This window comes from Amphibalanus amphitrite, unplaced genomic scaffold (assembly GCF_019059575.1).
Source record: "Amphibalanus amphitrite isolate SeventyFive unplaced genomic scaffold, NRLGWU_Aamphi_draft 000034F_arrow, whole genome shotgun sequence".
Classification (NCBI taxonomy): domain Eukaryota; kingdom Metazoa; phylum Arthropoda; class Thecostraca; order Balanomorpha; family Balanidae; genus Amphibalanus; species Amphibalanus amphitrite.
The window spans coordinates 25,555-47,029 of record NW_024881530.1 but is presented as its reverse complement, the minus strand read 5'-3'; the positions used below and the strand labels follow the sequence as shown (position 1 = coordinate 47,029).

At 49.5% G+C, this 21,475-nt stretch overlaps 1 protein-coding gene across 8 annotated transcripts in view; it reads left to right on the top strand.

Moving 5' to 3' along the window:
• LOC122369443 (TOX high mobility group box family member 2-like) overlaps nt 1–21,475 on the top strand; it is a 127,172-nt gene that overhangs the window by 100,945 nt on the left and 4,752 nt on the right. For 4 of the 8 annotated variants that reach the window (XM_043344240.1, XM_043344257.1, XM_043344222.1 and 1 more), the window contains 6 exons: nt 2,876–3,188; nt 8,393–8,520; nt 12,662–12,797; nt 14,702–14,782; nt 15,660–15,929; nt 16,944–17,141. In XM_043344240.1, coding sequence (XP_043200175.1) covers nt 2,876–3,188; nt 8,393–8,520; nt 12,662–12,797; nt 14,702–14,782; nt 15,660–15,929; nt 16,944–17,141 — 1,126 coding nt within the window. The remainder of the gene's footprint in view (nt 1–2,875; nt 3,189–8,392; nt 8,521–12,661; nt 12,798–14,701; nt 14,783–15,659; nt 15,930–16,943; nt 17,142–21,475) is intronic. The other 4 variants (XM_043344248.1, XM_043344265.1, XM_043344232.1 and 1 more) reach the window with 1 other exon arrangement.

Here is a 21,475-nt window from a genome sequence, read left to right as displayed (position 1 = left end):
GGTTGGCTGAGCCAGCGCATATATGGACCGTTCTTTCCAATTCCTCGCGGGGAGGGACGGGGGTCGGAAATGCACACAATTACATAGCTTCTCTCCTGACACCGTTCGCCCCTTTTAACCCGCGCCCTGCTGGGGGGGGGGTGTTTGAACACCCCCCTTGTGGTTTTTCGCGAATATCTCAAAAACGGCGGCGCTCCGCGCCGCCGTTTTTGGTACACCTTATCATACATCAATTCAACACATGTTGTGAAAATTCCAGACCAAGGTCATTCAAGGTCAGGTCACCAGGTCACTTGAAGTGACCTCACCTCATAAAAAGTTTCAATGTCTGTCATAGCTACACCGAGTGACCCATCGCTTTGAAACTTTCAGCGATTGCTAAGAGCAATAGCACGTACAAAATGTATATCTCAGAATTTTGATATCAATGACCTAAGGTCAGGTCAATTTTGCGACCTCCCCATTATAAGTCAATGGGAGAAAATTGAAATGCGCCTCTTTTGGACGAAAGACATTATAAACACTCCAAAACACTGCATTACAAGTGGTTTAGACACACTGAACATGAAAATGGTGTCCGTGACCCCTGTTTATGCCCTGAGGTCAGCTTAGGTCACGAATGGTATCTAACAGTTTTTTCGCAAATAACTTTTGATTGAGGCATGCTAGAGCGATGAAAACGCATTAGATGTGTTCAGCTCGACGATACGGATCGACTGATATGCAACATGACCCTTTCAGGTCAGGTCATGACCTTGACCTGAGGTCAAATTTTCAAGTTGACCTGTCAAGGTCAAGTTATAGTTCATTCGATGCGTCTTGACGAGAGGAACACGATGCCGGTAAAAGTAAGCTCGTTTAAGGCTTGGGTCAAAAGTTATTGCAGAAAAACTGTTTCCGAAAAAATCGGCTATTTTGCAGTTTTTCCCCCTCCAGGCAAAACCGTTGATGCTAGGTCAAATCTGAGAGGATTACTCAGAAAGGGCGTTAATAGGGCTATCGAATGCGCTTTTCCGCGGCGCTGTAGCTCTATTGGTTCCCGAGTTATGCGTTAGCATCTTGGAAATTGTCGACATTCGACCTGGAAATCGGCGAAATTTTGCCTTCAATGACCTCTGGTGACCTGACCTTTGACCTGACCAAAAAATTGACCGAAGTGATTTCGTCATTATTTTTTACGCTCTTTCGAACGCCGCCTTCCGCGTATCGCTACGTGGCCCAGGAGACGAGTTAGAAGGGGGGGTGTTCAGACACCCCCCCCAGCAGGGCGTGGAAATCCAGGACCCCCAGCCGGGCGCGGGTTAACCGGTTCACAGCTCCCAATTCAGTTATAGTGTCTACGTACATTATTCACTGCACGTCATGTAGCTGCGTGTGGGGTTGGGGCGGGGAGGGGCATTCATAATGCCAGAGAAAGTTCCTCGCACGCTAGTGTGGCGTTTCTGGTGAAGCACTTTGTAGATTGGCTACGTGGCCGTTACGGACATAAAGAGCTGGCACCATGCCAACCGACGGACGTTTAGCGATCAGTAATTGGAAATGCTGACGTGGTACTGCCATGTCTATACGCTGTTATTCGGTAATGGAAATATCGGCGTTTAATGTAAGGAGTGAAAGTGTGGAAGAATTGGCGTTTAATGTAAGGAATCGATTGTGGTTCATGACCCTTTTGAAGGTATATTCCGTGTTGGTTAAAGTTCTAGTTTCTCCATAGCTGTATTCAGTTTCCAATATGAAGCACTTGAGGTATAATAATTTTGAGCGTTAAAGACACAGTTGAAGGGGTTGTATTCCATTCTATTCCATTCCATTGTATTCCAGGTAGTGGTACGTTTAAAATAAAAATTGTAGGTGATACTTGACTTATAGCTGACCACCGACGGCCTACCACTGACCAGTGACCATCGACCACTGACCACTAAACATTGGCCACTGACCGCTGACCGTGAACCGGTGGCTGCTTCTCGCTGACATTGACTGCCAAGCCAGCTAAAATACGATACCGATGGCGCTCCGTGTCATTGTTTAGACGCCACGGCCGCCAAACATCCCAGCTCGTCAACACAGTCTCGGGGCGCTGGGAGCGGGCCCATGGCGAGTTGTCTCATGTCTGACAGTTGTTGAAAGCTCAGCTCTGTCTGGGGGAGAGCTGTGTCAGCCGTCTCACGGCTAGGGGTGCGGTGACGTCACGGTTACGTCACAGGTCCGACCAGATAGTGCAGTTGGACCCGGTAGTGTTAAGTCTACACGTGGAGTAATGTTACTGTTGGTGTTTTGGAAGGTGTTATGTTGGAGTCTCTTGGGGGCATGCATTGCATAATCATGACATTCTGTTTTAGTGAGGTGCTTTGTTCTTTGAATACGCTCATTTATCTTCTCAATCTCGACTAAACTCGTCGCCTGATCTATCTGGATGGCATTGATTATTTCCCCAATCTGCGGCGTCATCAAATTTCCGATGACGCCATTCGTTCTTTGTTCATCTGACAAAAGGCAGAAACGAGTTTCCTTCCGACCCAATGTGTCCCATGTCATCTGACATTTATCATCTGTCCTGTATGCCCATTTATTCGGCTGTCTTTGTATGCCACTGTGAATAGACCCCCTTGTGTATTTCCAGCCACCTGATCCCCCCCCCTCTCTCTCTCCCTGTATAGACCGACCTATAGCTCTAATCATAGCTTTCTTCCCGCCGGTGTACCCCTAGACCACCTAACTATTCTGTAACCGATGGCGCTGTGCGACTTGTGCTCCAATCACCATCTTTCGCTCCGGATACCTCAAGGATTTTCACTGAGCTGTACTCCCCCCCCCCCCCTATGTGTGCCCCTCAGGGACCTGTGTACTGACCTGTCCCCCCTCTGTGTACCCGCAGGGACCTGTACGGCGGCTCCGGCGTACCGGGCGGCCTACCTCAGCCCCCCGTGCGACCCTACCCGGGTGCCGGCCAGCAGCACCCGGGCTCTCTCTACGCGGCACACGAGTTGATGGCTGCGGCGGCGCACCAGCAGCAGCAACACCAGCAGCACCGGGCGCCCCTCTATAGTGCCGGGGGACTCATGGGACCGCCTGTGTCGGGGTCACCAGCAGCGCGGATCAGCCAGTCACCTGGTCATACGGGAGGAGAGGAGAGCGGTGATGATTCAGAGAGGAGGGTACAGCAGCAGCAGCAGCAGCAGCAGCAACAGGTGAGGACTGTGTGGGGTGTTGAGGGAGGAGGAATATTGCAATACACAGTGTGGCGATTTGTGGATCATCCCCTCAGTTGGCTATCTTTTGCAAAACTTCGCTCAATCACTCGCCCGCTACTTCTCACGTACTCAGTTTGCTCACCCTCTCATTCGTTCAATTAGGTACTTAGATACTCATTCACTCACTCACTTACTTACTCACTCACTCACTCACTCACTCACTCACTCACTCACTCACTCACTCACTCACTCACTCACTCACTCACTCACTCACTCACTCACTCACTCACTGAGACTCTAAGGCCCGTCTCTCGCAGTTTATACGAGGACCACTTCCAGGAGATGTCGCGTAGGCGTGAACTCACCGAGGAAAGCTCAGTCATCGTTTCGTTCCGCCCATACCAACCCACATCCCGATGGGTTTCGGCGGAAACCTGTGCCTACACGACTTCTCAAACTGCTGACCTTTCCACCATAGGCTGGTGCCTGGGGACTGACGTTAAATTTGTAACTGCTTTGCGGTCTTTAGAGAAATAATTGATTGCAACGTTGCAGCTGCCTTGCCTGAGGTGGAGAAACGGGGATTCTTGTTGCTGTCGTTTAGTGGGAGTCATTGCAACGTGGGTATTCCAAGGTCGTGGAGCCCTGCAAACTGGGAACCCGGATCGTCAAGCAACTTGATGGAGCTCTAATGCCAGAAACGTGTCATTAAAAATGTTTAGGGTGTGAAAACAGGCAATTTAAACTTTTTTGGGAGCGCTTTTGTGCCGGCCGACACTGCCGCTTGAGAGACTCCGGATGGTGATGGGTGGTCTGACACCAGGGCATATTTTAAGGCACTTACTGCGTCCCATTATGGGACGCAGCCCCCTCGCCTTGGGACGTAGCCCCTGCTGATTTGACCCACTGCGTCCCTGCCCTGTACCCTGTCCGGTTCCCTGATCTGTGCCCTGCTGTGTGCCCTGACCTGTACCCTTCCCTCTCAAATGTCATGTGCCATGCCCCGTAACCTGTCGTGCCCTACTTTCTGCCCTCCTCAGTGCCCTACTCTGTTCCTTGCCCTGTGCCCTTAGTCGTAGCACGTGCCCTCTGCTCAACATTGGGACGCAGTAAAAATTTGTTAAAATATGCCCTGTCTGACACCCCTGTAGACCGGGACACGGAGGACGAGTCGAACAGCCCGGCGACTGGTCGGGCACCCCTTCGGTGCGTGCGGCTGGTTGGCCACCCCTGCAGCGGGTCACTCGGCCGTAGCATGCGTGGATCAGAGATGGCCTGCTCTGTGTGTGTGTGTGATTGGTGAGCCGTCCGCGTACGGTTGAGTGGACTCCATCTGATCCCTCTGTGGAGGGGGTAGGACTGAGATCCATTCCCGATCCTCACTGGGGAGATCCACTGGCACAGATGGACACAGGACAGCTCGTCGGCAAGGAATACGCCGATCTATACAACGCGTATCGACTGCGTAATGTTGAGAGGCGTTGCGCAACTTTGTCCAGTAGCAGAGTGGCTGCGACGACCGGTAGGGAGGTTGCACGTGCTTGAGGGGTCAGTGGCTTTCGGTTTTCCTGGTAAGGGAGAGCTCAGGAGGAGTCGAGGTGCTGAAGTGTCCTGGTCGTCATGTGTCAAGATATCATTTGTACAGATGGTGAGGTGAAGTTACTGTGAGCTGCCGTCCCAAAATGACTGCTATGGGACTTCCGTTGCGATGAGGCATGCTGAAAACACGAGTACTGCGCAGCATTCTGTTTGTGTGCGTGTGTGTGTGTGCGCCGCTATTGACGCCGATATGACGAGATTGGCGCACTGCCTCGCCCCATCAGAGGCATTCAGCCTGTCTTTATTACACTCCAACATGGCGTCAGCCGTCAGCAATCTATCGCGCAGCCCTGCAGCAGCCGGTGGGTTCTCTCGACCTGGCCACGGGGATCTAACATTTTGTCCAGCATTCGACGTTCCTCATGCTGTGAGTTGTATCCTGTGAGTTCGTTAACTCACCGTGAACGATACGCAGCTGGGACGCGGAGGGAGGGATCGCTCGATGCCGATTGAGCCCGCGTTGGGCTCGGTTTGCTTATTGATCGATGGGATATGAGGACTGGCCGCCGCGCTCTGGGGACTGAAGTTGGTCTGTGGAGGGGGTAGTCTGGTAAGGGAATAGGGATGGTCTGTCGGTTTGGGTTAAAATGGTCTGAGGAGGGATGGTCTATGCGGTATATAGGCACAAGCTCGGGAGGAGGAGTCTTTGAAGCTAAAATGCTTTGTGTTACAGAAAATGTCACAACAATTGGTTATCTAAAAGGAAACTGATTTGACATCAAATCTTATGTTATCTGATCTTCCATACTCAGCTAAAAGACATGCCCATTTTTGGGTCAGGTTGTCTATTTTCCCGCTGCCCTCCATTGTCCCCAACACACTTTTATTCCCCGATGCATTTATTTTCTTTCTTATCTGATTCTCCTGCCACTGCGCACTGTCTATCTGACATCATGAATATCAGATCAGGGCATTCACCAATAGGACGTCCCCAAAGAGCGCCGGCCCCAGTCCCTGCGCATCTAGTTCTCTGTCGCAGCTAGAATGGCCGCGGTAGGGGGATGTTGGACACCTCTCCTGCAACGCACTCTGACGGGCTACGCATACCGGATCAGTCATCACGAGACTTGACCTTCCGCGAGCGCACTGTACGCAGACCCACGGCCGAGCCGGGCGCTCTGAGAGCCACCTATCGGCCGAGGATGGAACCACCGGCCGCCCGGTCGTCCTTCATTCGTAGTTCGCCGACCCCACCACACACAGACCAACGCACACACAGACACACACACAGACCAACGCACACACAGACACACTCGCAGACAAACGCGCGCACACAGACCCGAGGGATCGTCGGCGTCTGGGGCGGATGGGATCAGCTGAACAGTTATCACTACACGACCTGTCCCGTCAATCAATACACCTGCCTCCCCTCCCCCTCGAGGACCGACTGGGGGGGGGGGGGGGGTCGGAACCGCCGCCAACTCCGCCTATTTGCCCAGGAAGGAAACGACTGAGGATATCCGCCTATTGGGTAAACGGCTGACTGTTTGGATTATCGTCCGACGGGCGACGTGTCGTAACCGATCGGCGGGAGCGATGAACGCGTCACCTCCCCCCCCCCCCTTCGCCCCCGCCCACGCCCCGGGGTACGTCTTTGTTCAGGTGCGTGTCATACTGAAGAGGTATTGTGTGACGTCATAGAGGTAATGAATGCGGCTTTAGGTGAATGGGTGATGGGGGATGGAGAAGAAAGAAGGTTTGTCACTTGATGATGGTCCTTGCAGTTGAGTCGTGTTGAATGTGCAAGATGTGCACTGTGCATGATGTGCGACGGGCGAGCCTCTCTTCCATTGCACGCCTCACGGGGAAGCCTCGGGTTCCGAATATCCCGGTCCTCTTGGTTATTGCAGGCCGATATATGACTCCGTATGTTGATATTTTATTGTAGAAGGTAAGGGCCCGTTTGGATGCTCATTGATCATGATGTAAGCAGGTGGATGAATTAGAATCTGACAATTATGAAATGCAACGGTAGATGAGCGACTATGTTCGGTCCGGCATGTCATCGACTACTTTCATTCATAATTCTTCTGGACAATACCATAACAAGATTCAATCAATCAACGTCTTCGTCTGATATCTTCATTGCTCGGAGCGCTTATACCCAAAACCCGAACCGGACTGCTGTGAATGAAACGAAACCATCTGTGAATTTTTAACGGTCACATTAACACATCCAGCTCACCTCAGCCGCTGCTATTAGAAGACATTATGCGTAAAATCAGAAAATAAATGGTCCATAAATATGCGGTTTCTCGGCTCTGTTCTGCAAGATGTGTGCGCACTGCGCTTATTGTCGAGGTGTTGGAATAAATTAGCAGAGTAATGCAACATTAATGGGGAATGTTCGTGACCCAGCCGCATTGAAACGATTTATAGATTATTTTTCCGTCGTTTTTTCTTCTGTGATTTTCTCTTCTGCCCGCTTTTCATCGTCATCTTATTCAAAAGCAGCAGATTGCCTGCAAAGGCGACGCCATTGCAGACTTTGCAGTCGACATCGCGACTTTGAATACGATCTTGATGAAGCGCTGAGCGAATCAGATTTGGGGGCGGGGGCGGACCGTATGTCTTGAACGAAGTCATTCTTCATCCAGTGAAGAGATGTTTGAAAGATGTTGATCACGATTACAGTGCAATATGAAGCTTGTAGCATAAGCTGAAATAGCTTAAAGTTGCAATCATCTATTCGCTCTTCCTATTTGACAACCAACTTTATATACCAAGAATATGCTGCTGTATTGACGGACTGCCAGTCGTTTAGTTTCGCTGCGGTCGTCTACATCAATGTCTACTCTCTGATTTCTGAAACGAGCTGATCCACATTGAGCTCCAGTGAAACGCATAGCTGCCCACCGAGCCCCAAGTGACCCCGTTTGATATCGGACGAAATCTCGACTCATTTATCAGTGCTGCTCGCCACAGAGGAGTTTTTCTCCGGGTACTGGCGTTGTCTGTGCAGCATTGTGGGAGGATCTGTGTGGTGTTGCACCACGTGCACTGGCAAGGTGTTGCAACACGCTGTCCAACTGGTACACGACTGTTGCCGTGTTGGTCAAGGTGTTGGTCCTGTTGGACAGACTGTTTGATGGGGCGATGCCATCTGGTTAGGTGTTACAGCTCTGACTGATTTTTCAAGGGCTATCGGAGTGTGATTTGAGCCGTCTACGTATGGTGGTTAAGGATTATAAGGCACAGTTGCTTGTCCATCGATGCATTTAGGCCTTCTGTCAGCTTCTACTACACCTCACACCCTTTGACTCGCATGTATTCTTTCACAGGTCAAGTGCTTCTAAAAAATAGTTCAACCTTCAGCTCCTTATGAATATTATTTATGCACCATTTGTATGTTTCAAGAACCATATGCCTCCATTGACTTCAATGCCAGTCTCCTTTAGGTATTCTCATTGTTCATCCGATTATTCCTGAGAAGCCTCATCAGTTGCCTGTCTGCACTTGCGAACAATGCCACCACAGCCTCATTGCTCTGAGCGGAGTATTTCGTCTGCTCGGTCAGCTCATGATCTGTTCGCCATGCCTTTGCCCGTCTGTTTTGAGCTGTGTTGTCTGACCTCTGTTTGTCTGTCTGTCTGCCTGCTCAGCAGTGGTTGCGGACCGAGCAGAGGCCTTCGCCAGAGCCTGCCCAGGTCGATATGGGCAACATGAAGCCCGCCAAGAAGCCCAGGGTCACCCGAAAGAGGAAGAAACGCGACCCCAACGAACCGGAAAAGTAAGCAACCGCGCCGACCGCGAGAAATTCTGCGTGCCGGTCACTTTCCCCGAAAATGGCCGCCCCGTTAACTGCGCTCTTTGTTCAGCGTCGGCCATTTTCCCTCTGTTATCGCGAACAGGTAGAGTGCCTCACTATCTAACGATGTGCACTGTTTTAGGCTAATTTTATCGTTTTCATCTACCCTCTCACCGGCAATAAGCAGTTTCGGCCGGTTCGTTCGGCTACTCTACGCGCTGTCAGTGATACTCGGCCAGCCAGTGTTAGAGCACTCCACCCGGCGATTTGGTCGAGTTCTGTTACGTTGTTTAATTATGCTGCCAGCCGTTGTTTCATTAGTACGGTCCGGTGGTGGGTAGAGTGGAGTAGTCGGGTCATCGTCGACGTACTCGGCCTGCTCGAACGGCGCCAAAAGCGGCGCTAATTCGCCCGTTTCGACGCCGCTTCATTCGGGCGGAATTTAGTGGTCATGCCTGCCGGCGCCGTCAGCGATCATTCCGGGATCATTCCGGGATCATCGGGGCGTGATTCCGGCACCCGAATTGCGATCGCTGCACAGTGACGAGCGCTGGAACACGTACTTGACTGCGCGATTGCGCTGAGCAGTCACGGTGGTGCGGCGGAATCGCCACTCTCAGGGCGGTGAAATTAATTGGACGGATTAAATGACAGAGGAATGTGCCGGGCGTTGATTACGCTGACCGCATCGGGCGCCGGGCGGTCAGCGGACAGCAGGATCGGCGACAGGGATTGACCGAGGGCCTCCTCCCCTTCCCCTGCCGCGGTCGGTCAGTCGGATGAGTCGGATAGGATGATCTGCAAAACGAAAAACGAAATATTGTAAGTCGAGCCGTACATATACGCCAAGCCTCGTTCACGCTGCACTGACTCCATTTGTTCAGCTTTCTGTCTCTCGGCCCTTTTCAGCTGGCATAATAAACAGAGTAAAAAAATGATTTACATAAAGTAATAGTAAGTTAGGAGGAAACCATTACTCTTTTTTACATAAATTCATTTACAAGAGCGTACAGCACGTAATTTTTGTTTAAAGTTTGATCAGGGCGGCTAACCAGTTGAAACCGGAAAGCAGACTTAGGTATTAGCTCTTCTAAAAAGAAAGGCCGTAAAAACGCCAAGTGAGCTGACAAATGGCGTACATTTTTACCATCGTTCTCGTTATGGTTATTTTTGTTGTGTTTGTCGCTGCCCGTGCCGTGTACGCTACAAGTGAGGGTATCGCTACTTCCACTTTCTCTGCCGCTGCTGTTTTTAGAAGATCGCAGTTGGTTGGTGCATGCTCCTTTGCCCTAAGATATTTTGGCGTGGGAGGAGCAGGCTGGTCCAAGATGATTCAATAGGAGACGCTGGTAGGGGAAAGTGGGGTAAGACGGGCGGGGTAGGAAAGACGGGCACCGGCCCTCTAGCCCAAACCGTTGGCGCTAGCAACCTCTTGTTGTGGTTGGTAATCGGCCGTGTGGTTCTTTGCTGTGAGGTGAAGGCAGAGGTACGCATCTTAAATAGTTTTTGAAAAATTGTGGAAAAGCTAAAAACGTGCCTTGCACTCTAAGCAGAACTATCGTGTTTCGTAGTGTTTTCTGACCTCGCTGTTTCATATTTTGTTTTGGAAATTTGATGAGAGTTTCGTCTTAGGGTGTCATCCAAATGTGTATGCTGGCGAATGAATCCTTTAATTTGGTGCCCGGAGGCGGTGTGATATCCTTATTGGCAGCCGAATGGGGTAAGACGGGCAACAATGATGAAAGGAATGCAAACCATCTGATATTGTTATTTTAAGCTAACTTACGCTGTTCTACATCATTTGCAACGCATTTCCATCGAAATTATTTAAATAGACAGCTTTGAATTTGTTTAATTTTTTCATTACATCGATCAATACCATTACGCCTATAAGTAGCCGTGCGATGCTACGAACCTTACAATATTGACTGTAAGATCAAAAGCCAGATGTGTAAGATGTATTAGCATAATTATTCGGCAGTAAATATGTAAAGAAGTTCAAACTAACGTTGTGCCCGTCTTGCCCCAACATCAGTGCCCGTCTTACCCTCCCCGGTGGGGTAAGACGGGTTTTTGCAGGGTCTTGCTAAAAACACTCTCAATTGAAAAGTATTGGATTTAGACCTTAGGTGTCAAAGGGGCACTGAAAGAAAAATGCCTGAAGATGGTTGTGCTAAATTGGTGAAGCAATCGAAGAAAAGACTTCAGAGGTACAGACCCGCAAAACTAACATGCCCGTCATACCCCACTTTCCCCTATAATGGGATACGATTTCGCTGCTTCCTCTTCTGAGGAGGCAGAGAAACCCCATTCCTACCCATCCCTTCCGCGCACAGACCGGGACAACCAATTCAACTTTTCGATCGCCATCACCGCTCGGCACAAAAGTTTGTGAGCCCGCGGCGCCGCTCGGCCGGGCTGAAATTAGTCGTATCACAATGACCTTTCGATGTCGCAAGATGTCGCAATTTTGAGGCAAGTCGCCGCCTCTCAGCACCGGAGTTTGACGCCCTCACATGGCCGCTGGGACGGCGACGAATCCCGCACAGAGATCGAGGAACGACGCCAACACCACAAATCACGGCACTTCAATCGGCCGGCCCAGAGATGAATGCTCTCTTTTTGTCAGCGCACTGCTCTTGATTCGATTGAGCGTCGGCTCGGCGAACGTTTACGATCCTGTTTACGATTGGTAATTTATGAAAAGGCCGAACGGCGCCGAGCGGTGGCGTTTTTGTGGGTCCGGCCGGCAAGGAACGGGGCCGGGCGCGCTGCAGCCCAGTGGGCTAGCGGTACCTGTGCCTTATACACAGATTAAACTAAACAGTGCAGTGGTGTTGGTAAGAAAGTCTTGCTCTCAATGGTTCAACGTTACCTACTTATTGAGCTTTCATAGCCCTGACCAATATTCATTGCCTTTAACAGTTTAGGGAGCTTTTTGGATGCTCCGAGTTCTTTTCATACTCTAATAATGGAATAATGGAATGATGGAAAATTCCAGTCTATTCTCTTCCAAGCCTTATGCTCTGAAGAACATTTCCTTCCCAGAACTATCCGTCCGTCCCCGCTACACGATGGGTCAGGACTTCTCGGCCACATTGTACGCGCTGCGTAATAGTTCGGCGAACCAGCGCCGTCATCATGAACAGGATATGCTGCCTTATCGACATGTGCGCACTGGCGTCGGCGCCATCGGAAAGGCTGATTCACCCGGCTGCCGATTGTATATTCCAGTTGTGCGGTCGTAAAACGGCCCTGCCCCGGCCCCCGCGCCAGTGGAAACCGTTCGGTTCCGTCTGTCGGCAGCAGCGTCTGTTCTGCCGCGCGGCGAGCAAAAACCGTGTCGGCCTGACCGCGGCCTATCAGAGGCCGTCAGCAGCGTGCGCAATCACCATCAATTCGACCGGCAGCGTTTGGTGGCTTTCACCGAAATACCGGCAATTGTGCAGGGAAAAGAGCACGGTGCTGGTTGGCAGGGGAGGTTTTTCTGAGAAGCTTGGTTTACCTCCAGTGTATGGTGCATTGGTGCAGGAGGTGGTAACTCGTTCGATGCTTGAGGACTGTTCTGATAACAACGTCGAGTCCTAACTCCTATGAGCGATAGTTATGGGTTATGTCTAGTCTTTTTCCACTGGCAGGTGACATCACACCCCCTCTCCTCTCCCCCTGGCCAGGAGACTAGTCTGTTTGTCGGTAACCCCGACCCGAGGCCACCGCTGGCTTGACCCCAGCACCCTGTTACCTCATAGACACACGCGTTTCAACCGACCAACGCCATAAATCCAAAACCCCTGACGCAACCTGTACCCAGTGTGCGTCTCACGCCAATGAGTGACCTCGGATACTGACCCCGTCTGACCCATGACCTATCTTGACCTGAACGGATAGTTGTGACGTCATCCAATCATGACCCGATGGATAACGAGTGTCCTTGACCTGGCGACATAATTCAGTACCTCGTGATGTTTCATTATTTATGACTGGTGGTTTGTTCCTGTATTGACGTATTGCCCCAATCATGTGTGGAAACTTGCTGACAATAACGTCCGGTGTTAGCCTCTACCCGGTACTTTCAGTCGATGGCTCGTAACCTCTAACTAGTGACCTCTTTTATCCTCCCCAGGCCTGTGTCAGCGTACGCCTTGTTCTTCCGGGACACGCAGGCCACCATCAAGGGCCACAATCCGAACGCCAGCTTTGGCGAGGTCAGCAAGATCGTTGCGTCAATGTGGGAAGCGCTGGAGACCGATAACAAAAACGTGAGTATGATGTCTGCATGTCGATCAGTCAATTTGTCCGTTTGTTTGCCTGCCTGGGCTGTCTGTCGATTGGTCTGTCCGTTCGTCCGTCTGTCTGTCCGTCTGCTCGTTCGTCTCTCTGTCCGTCCATCCGTCCATCCGTCCGTCTGTCCGCCTGTCCGCCCGTCGTTCCGTCCGTCTCGTTTGTATGTGTGTCTATATGTCGGTGCGCTGTGCGTGTATGCGGTAATATTGAGCGGCAGGCCAGCGCTCCACCGATAGTGAGGCCCTTATCGATGTGTGTGCGGCTGCGAAATGTCCGGCCGTTTACAGCTCACTTTGATAAGCCGGCCCGTGGACCAGGAATTGGTATTGATCGCGGCCCGTGCGTGGCGCAGTAACACGAGGAAGCCTTGACACGGAGAGGCTTCGGCAGAATTTGAGGGTCGCCCTACCGGCCTCGGTCGGATTTGTTTGTGATGGAGAAAACAACTGAGACGTTGTTTGTCGGATGTTGTTTGGGATATTTGAAAACGAATTAAAAGCGGAATGCGGTTGGAGTAGTCATGGGTCGGGTAGACAAGCTGTCAGGAACTCTCGATTAGAAAGTTAATTGAGAAACTGACGATGTTAGAGTATCGTAGGTCGCGCAATACGCTAGGCGGTGCCGCCGGTGCAGTGGGTTAGGTGCACTCGACCTCTGTCCTCCAAGGTCACCTGCAGGGGACAGGGCTGGGCCGCTCCTGCACCCCGGCCAGTCCCGTTAGTCGCACTTCATTTTCCGTTCATGAGGTGTCACCAGAAGCGGCGTCTGTACAGGATACCAGAGGGAGTGGCAGCGGCCAGTCCCCGAGACATGACCGACCATGTCAGACATCCTACCAACAACCCCCCGTGAACAGAACTCACCATCCTGAATAACAAATCCAGACTGACAAAAATCACAAACAGTTGTCCCCTCTGTCTCAGCAACTCTGGATACCGTCAATAACTCATTCTTAATCGCGTGGCACCCTGTTAAAAACGTCCGACATCTGTCGTTGTTGAGATATTCTGTGGACGAGTGCAGGGCTGCTCCGTAAAGGGAAGGAAATGCCACCCCTCGACATTCCGTCTGCGGTGAGACATGCCGGACAGGGTGGACAGGTAGTGGGACCGTTTCTTGCGGGGCGAATAGGACAGGAAAACCGAGCGGGGTCACGAAATGTACCTAAGTCGGTGCTCTGCTTAATGTCCCGCACCTTTCTGTGGTCCGACCGAACGACTTTATCGACCTCACAATGCTCAACAGTAATTCATTTTATTGGGGCTCAAACATCGATGAGAACTTTTAGATAACGCATTCGTAGCACTTACGATACGATCGTGGCTACCGAATGGCGTGCGTGGCTATTAGAGCTGGAGTGGCGACGTAGTTAGATATATCGATACTGACGATACCGATATCGATATCGATACTACTATCGATGACACAAGAGTCGACCAGCTGCCTTCTCTACACCTGCACCTGCTAGAATTAGTGCCGGCCTATAAATTTTAATACATTCTTCATTATATGTATCACCCTAAAACATGCGGGTTTTATCCATATGCATGTCGTGTAGATATGTAAGATATGTGGAGGTATGTGTTGACACTGCATTCCATCTTTGATTAGTGATGTACCTGAGGTTCGTTCTGGGTCGCCGTGTCACCTGGTACTAGGGCGATAGTTGTGTTCGTTCATGTTTCTACTGGGTATCTCTGTTCCTGTCTGAATTCTGTCCAAAGCAACCCTGGTTATGCGGGCTGTCTTGTTTCTTGCAAGCGACTGGTGTTATCTAAATCGCCCCTGTTTTGAATGCCATGCTCAGTTTCACTGCACTGTTTGGCTGGTTAGTGCCTCATGCGGTGAGCTGACCACTCCGTTTATTCTGTCCCGACAGGTGTATAAGAAGAAGACGGAGAACGCTAAGAAGGAATACCTGAAGGCGTTGGCAGCATATCGAGCCAGTCTTATCTCAAAGGTGAGATCGGGCGGCAGAGTGACTGTGACAGTTGAGAATGATCATTGATCAGCCAAAGATCGGATCAGATCAGATGAGAAAAGATTGATATGTTTCATATATTTCTATTATTATAGTACCCTACAGTTGACGATGTGCCAGGTATCCCCCATTTCCAGCTCACTACACCGTCCTTATACCCCGCTCGCCGGTAGGATTTGTAGAACACAATAACGCTGACAGGAATGCAGTAATCTCCACGACAGATACAGGTGTCCGCAGCACCGGACAATATTTTGTACAATCGACACATTGTCCGACTCACGGTTGAACGATTTCGGTACAGAATCGGAGACTGGAGATTTAACGTCTGTACTGTCGGAGGTTTTTTTCCGGTCGGTTCCGAGTGCCGTGTTCGTTTTACGATATATCCGGTCGATGTTCCTGCATGGCTTCTGTCCCCTGAGCCCTGAGGGACGTCCAAACCCGATTTGCCTAATGCTCAGTTTGACGGCATGAATATACGTCGATACTGAATTTGTTTCCCGATCTGATATATAAGAATACCTTCCTCGGAGGGCACGGCACGATACCAGGTTTTCCCAGATACCCGGCATATAGCTCATGCAGTTCATCCTCCAAGATTAAAGGCCGACAGCGTCTGGCATTTCATTTCGGCTGTGATTTATGGTGTGATTCTACCTTTACCCTACCGGCTGTGTATTATCGTAACAGAAAGCGCTGGCAGGGCGGTACAAAGAGGAGGCCACCGCTCACGATATCGGCCTCAGATTGACCTCCGTGCAGCTCGTAATTCTGCATCATCACGGACATTTGTTTCTTCTCATCTTACTGCCCCACGCCCCCAGCTAACCTTTCATGTGTCTTCCTCCCTCAGAATAATGCTGAAGAACAGCAACAGCAACAACAGCAGCAGCAGCAGCAGCAGCAGCAGCAGCAGCAGCAGCAGCGGCCACCAGCCCCGGGACTGCCATACTCCCCGTACGGGGGCTACCCCCCGCCGGGGCCGGTCCCTGGTTACGTCAACGGAGGCTTCCCGTCGCCGTACGCACGACCCCCGGGCTCACCGGCGGGCCACCAGTCGTCACTGGCGAAAAAGTCGCCCCTGCTCAGCTCACTGATGAGCGACTCCAGGTCACCCGGCCAGGTGAGATAGGGAAGCGGAGAGGGGAGAGGGTAAGGGTGGTAGAGGGGCTTAGGGACAGGGAACCTCTCTTCTTGGTTACGAGAGCATATGTAGGCGGGTGCAGCATTGTGGAAATTAATCCCAAGTAAGAGACGAATGAAATGGGTAAAACTCACGCACTACAATGATGCAAAGTGATGAAAAATTTACGAACGATTAACATCAGCTCTGTTGCGAGTCTTCTCCCAGGACAGGGCTGAGTTGGAAACTGTCCTCACTGCTACACAGAAGCAACACCTGAAGTTTTACCAGCTTATATGTAGCTGGTTGACATTTGCTATCCTTCGCTTACACGGATTTATGGCGTGATTCGGCTCGTTGTCTATCAGTTCCTACCACTTGTTCGGCGTTGATGACTGTGTTCTTATTCCACCTTTTGTCCCGTTCAGCTCGTAAACATGCCACTTGTTCATTATCCCGCCTCTATCACCTGTTTCCGATGTTTTACCGTCTGTCCTGCTGGTTATAAAACCGACTCAGCAGCATGGCTCCACGAATAGTGTGTTGTCTTTTAGTCCAACAGCTGTGTTGTATTGTCGGATCGAAACACCGTATCATACCGTATCAACAGAAGCAGCCAAATGTGTGTAGGATCGTTTCCACGAAAAAGAAAAGGACCAACTCACTACCACGCCTTAGGGGCAAACTCATACATAGGTCGTTACTGCCGAGTGGTGCGGCTGTTAGTCGGTACGCCCCCCCCCTCCCCCTGTACTCCCCTGGGGAACTGTTCAATGGAGAATCTGAGCCCTCGACGGTCGCATTTGGTAATTAACGAGACATTGATCGAGTTCGCCCAGGAATAGCTCCGATTCTTTCCTGGTGATACCAATACTAGCCAGTATTGGTCGACATGTCCATGTGTAACTAGAGTGTGTGTACCTAACACATGTAACATGTGTAACTTAGATACTAGAGAGGCTCACTGAATATGTGAGAGTCGTGACACTAAATTCCCTTCTCTCTCGCCCTCAGGACCCCGCCGGCGCCCTGATGCCCCCGCCGGGCATGTACCCGCCGCAGGGTATGCTGGGCCAGCCGCGACTGGGTGCCGGGATGCCGGGAGGCGGCTACCAGCCAGGAGGGCTGCTCATGCCGCCCGTCAGTCAGGCGCTCTACATGCATCATCATCACCAGCAGCAGCAGCAGCAGCAGCAGCAGCAACAACAACAGGTTCGTGTACTGTCGCATACGGGAGACTCGCATGGACTGAGTACTGAATAAGGTTTCTGCAGACTGGGTGCGGATTAGGCCGTTTGATCCCGTGTTCTTGCGCTATAAAAAGGTGTGATCCTTAGAAACATGGTGCGTTGTAGACAGGTGTTTGGAGGGCGTATTTACAAATTGCAACCGAGCTCCGCCGTGGGGTAAGGTGGGCAGGGGTTTTTGCACTACGGCTGCGGCTGAACTACCGTCTGTGGTAGAAACTTCAGGATGATGGCGCGTTTCATACGAAATCTGGCGCAATGTTTATTTGCTTCTTGTATTGTTATTGCTTGGTTATTGCCAGGGGGGTACGCTCCGGCTGTTTAGCATTACGAAAAATGGTGACAGACGTTTGTGGAGGATTGTCGACGAACTCTTGTTCCGCGAGCAGTACTTACACGCTAGCGGAAAATTCACCAATCAGCGCTCGGCAGTACTCGACGCTGATTGGTCCGACGCTCGTGACGAAATTGCGGGGGACCGCAGTTATTCTCTATGGACCCGAATAGGCTTTTGGATTTCGGAGGAGTTTCTTTAAAATTATATGCTGTTTGGAGCTGTTTTCGAGTTGAAATATATTTCTTATGACTGTTAGCTATATAATGACACCATAAAATCATGATTTTAATAAATATTACCGATGTAATATCGGCCGAAAAGACATGCTGTCATGGCACGGACTGCCCTGCGGCTGATGTGGGGCCCCTAGTGCCAGCGTATGGTAATAATGGGTTGACGAAGGGTTATTGGAGAAACTTAGAGCCCCTTTAGCATTCAGTATAGGGTCATCAGAGGCCGGGAATGTCCATCAGGGGTCTGAGTAGGCCTGTCATAGGGGCATACATGACACATCATGGCCCATGGGTCAATGTAGATCCATTAGGGGCCGTTGAAGGGCCATCATTGTTCAGCGTGGGCTCGCAATTACCTCTGATGGGCATATGCCGTGCCCCGATGGACTAACGCTGGCCCCTGATGAACCATCACCAGCCCCTGATAGGTCTACAAAGCCCTCTGCTGGGTCCAAATTGGTCACTGATATGCCCAAATGGGCCACTGAGATACCCGTACAACATCGGGCACATCCCCTGACTGCACCTGCTGGACCAATGCCGTCCCCTCATGGGCCCACCACAGCTCTTGAATGACCTTTTCAAGTCCCCTGAAGTGCCTTTATTGGCCTAAATGGCCCCTGATTGACTGATGTGGTCCCTATTGGTCCTATATGGCCCCCATGAGCCCTCAACGTCGGCCTAGACAGCCTTACATTATATGCCACTGGGCCCTGTTGGGTCAGCACCGGCCCCCGATAGGCTTGCACACTGGACCCACCGGGCCTATACCGACCCATGAAGGGTCTATGTCGAACCCTCACGGACCTCCGATGACCACACGCCGACATGTGTGGCCCCATCAGCAGTGGTCCGTCTATCCCATGTACTTACGGTCTTTTTGGCCGATGTGACACCGGTAGTATATAGAATGTCATGATTAAATGTCGTTATTACACAGTCAAAAGTCACAGAAAGAATATCCAAGCTCAAAAATGGCCTCAAACCCAACAAAAACTGGTATAAATCCCCTTCAAAAGCCGTAAGTCTATTAAACGCCATAGGGGAATAGCTACAGTCCCCCGCAATTTCGTCACGAGCATCGGGCCAATCAGCGTCGAGTATTGCCGAACGCCGATTGGTCGATTTCCGCTAGCCTGTAAATGCTGCTTGCGGATATAGTTTTGAACAAGTGAGGGTCGCGGCTACTAATTATCGCTTGTCACCACTTTTTTGTCGGGAACGTTCTACCTGGTTTATATAGCCTTGGTTATTGCTGTGAACTCTTGAAGTCTGCTTGAAGTCAAAGTGGGGTGGGAGTGCTTCAATAACAATTTGTGGATTATTTGGGTTTCGTGATATAAAAATCGAATAATTTTATGAAACATTGTGTGGAAACTGCAAATACTGATATAATCAATTGCTTAGTTTGGGAACTGATATACATTTTGTAGTTGTAGTGATTTGTCTGGCAAATGGTGTAACAAACTTCAAGCCTATCATGATCTGAAGCTGTTGTAACAAATCAAAATTGCTTTGATGTTCCATAGTACCTACCTTGTTGGAAAGACTGGAGCATGGTTCAAGATGATGTGTAAAAATTCAAGATTTGTGCAAAAGCTTATGACTGAAGAGCGAAAACGGTTCTATATGATGGCTCAATCAAACATGGAAATGGACGACAAAAGTAGAGTTTCAACATTCCAGCATGTGAGAATAACTTCAGAACTTCATATTTCTTGTAGCATTGCATTCTTCTTTTGTACAGTTTTAGGTTTTGTAAGGGTATTTCAATTTCAATGTGTCAGTTGAGATATAGGTGGATTGCGTACAAAATTTAGAATCCATGCATGGTAGATAGGTACTTGTTCGGTAAAAAGGTATGTGATGAATGCCACGAGAAAGTTTTTTATGATTAAATATATGTTCATTGTTGTACCTACAAAAATGCAAGCTTACTAGCACCTAGTTATTGAATCAAATCGAAAGTATTTGCTATGAATGTAAATATGTACCTGCAAAGTATGTCAATAAATTTGTATGATGTTGACCAGAGAGCTGTATCATCTGGGCATTTATGTTGCTTCTTACATGAGGTGTTAAGCATAGTAATTATGGATGAAATTTGTGCCAATATCTTCAATTCACAGTGTATGTAGCATGTCTACAACCCTCACTGATCCTGCTATAGCAATAGGCATTTGACTCCAGGAAGACCAAGGGCATGAACTTCACAGTTGCACAACCCTTTTCATGTACCACCAGTCACTTTTTTCCTTAAAGGAAATAGTTCACTTTTTAACATGGGTTTTGAACTGGAATAGCAGTTCCGTAGCTTGGGCTGAGACGAGCATAAATCAGGAGCTTTTACAGCCCAACGATCACCCTAGGCAAAGATATTCTATTTCAAAGGTGTCTTGCCTTGAGGATGTGTGCCTTGCATATATTTCCATCCAGTATGAAAAGAGCATGGGTCCCGAAAATTCTTCAGAAACTAGAGAAATTATCTACGAGAACTCTAGAGAAATTCTCGTACTGATCAATTAGGACATTCAGGGGAACATTATCAGATCGAGCAGATCGCCCAAATGCCGGTGGCTGCGATAATTTCTCTGTTTCTGAAGAATTTTCGGGACCCATGCTCTTTTCATACTGGATCGCATGTGCCTTACAGAAACTGAAAAGTTCTTCCTATATCAAAATATAGAAAAAAAAAAATCTTTTGTTATAAAAAGGTTTTATTTTCTTTGCTGATTATTTTGAACATAAAAAATCATAAATCGTTGCAAAAAAAATAATTTCGTGAAAGTGAACTATTTCCTTTAAGGTGCACATAGCAGTGTACACAATACCTAATGCGCAGAGGGCCTACACAAAAACAACATGATAAGTGTGCACTATGATGCACATCATTGTACCCTGATTATTTGAATATTCTGATGATCACTCAACAGTCAGGACTCAGGAGACCATTTTTGAATGTCACATTTATTATACATCACTTGTCAAACAAGAGCATGATGACACACATTTTGACAAGCAATCATGGTAATATTCCAATAAGTTAAACACATCCCTGGGCCTCATTTTCCAGGAAGGTACCTCTGCAGGTGTTGTGGACTGTGGTAGGTTAGGTTGAATTGGGTGAAGTTAGGTGAAGTAAGGCGGTTAGGATCAGGTCAGACCGTAAGACCTGGTCAGTGGTCAGGTTGATTTTAATCTTTCATTCTAATTTGACATAGATACCTATTACCTACGTTTTTGCTCCAGACTGAACTTCATTAGGTAATGAGTTCATTTTGTTTTGTTTTTTATCTGTCTTGTTTTGTGTTTTTGTCCCTTATGTTTTGCCCCATAGGCAAGGGTGGAGCTTTTCCAGGGAAGGTGGTGCTGGTGGGGCAAAAGCTGTCAAACCTGCAATGCTCGGTTGTTAAGTTAGATTGTGTGCAACACTGCAGTGGCGGATCCAGGGGGTGGGGGCAAAATGGGCATTTGCCCCCCCCCCCAAACGGCATAATTTTAACATTACGCCTATGGACGATGCATGGAAAGAATCGATAAATTGTTATGGTTTGCCCCCCCCCCCAAAAAAAAATATCTGAGCTGGATCCGCCTCTGCAACACTGAATCAATTCTTTTAATTACAGAACTAACATTTTGAATTACACAGACATTTCAAAGCTCCTCAATGCGAACAACATAGTGGTTTGCTAAGCAACGAAGTTCTACCAATAAACAAAAGTTGGAGGG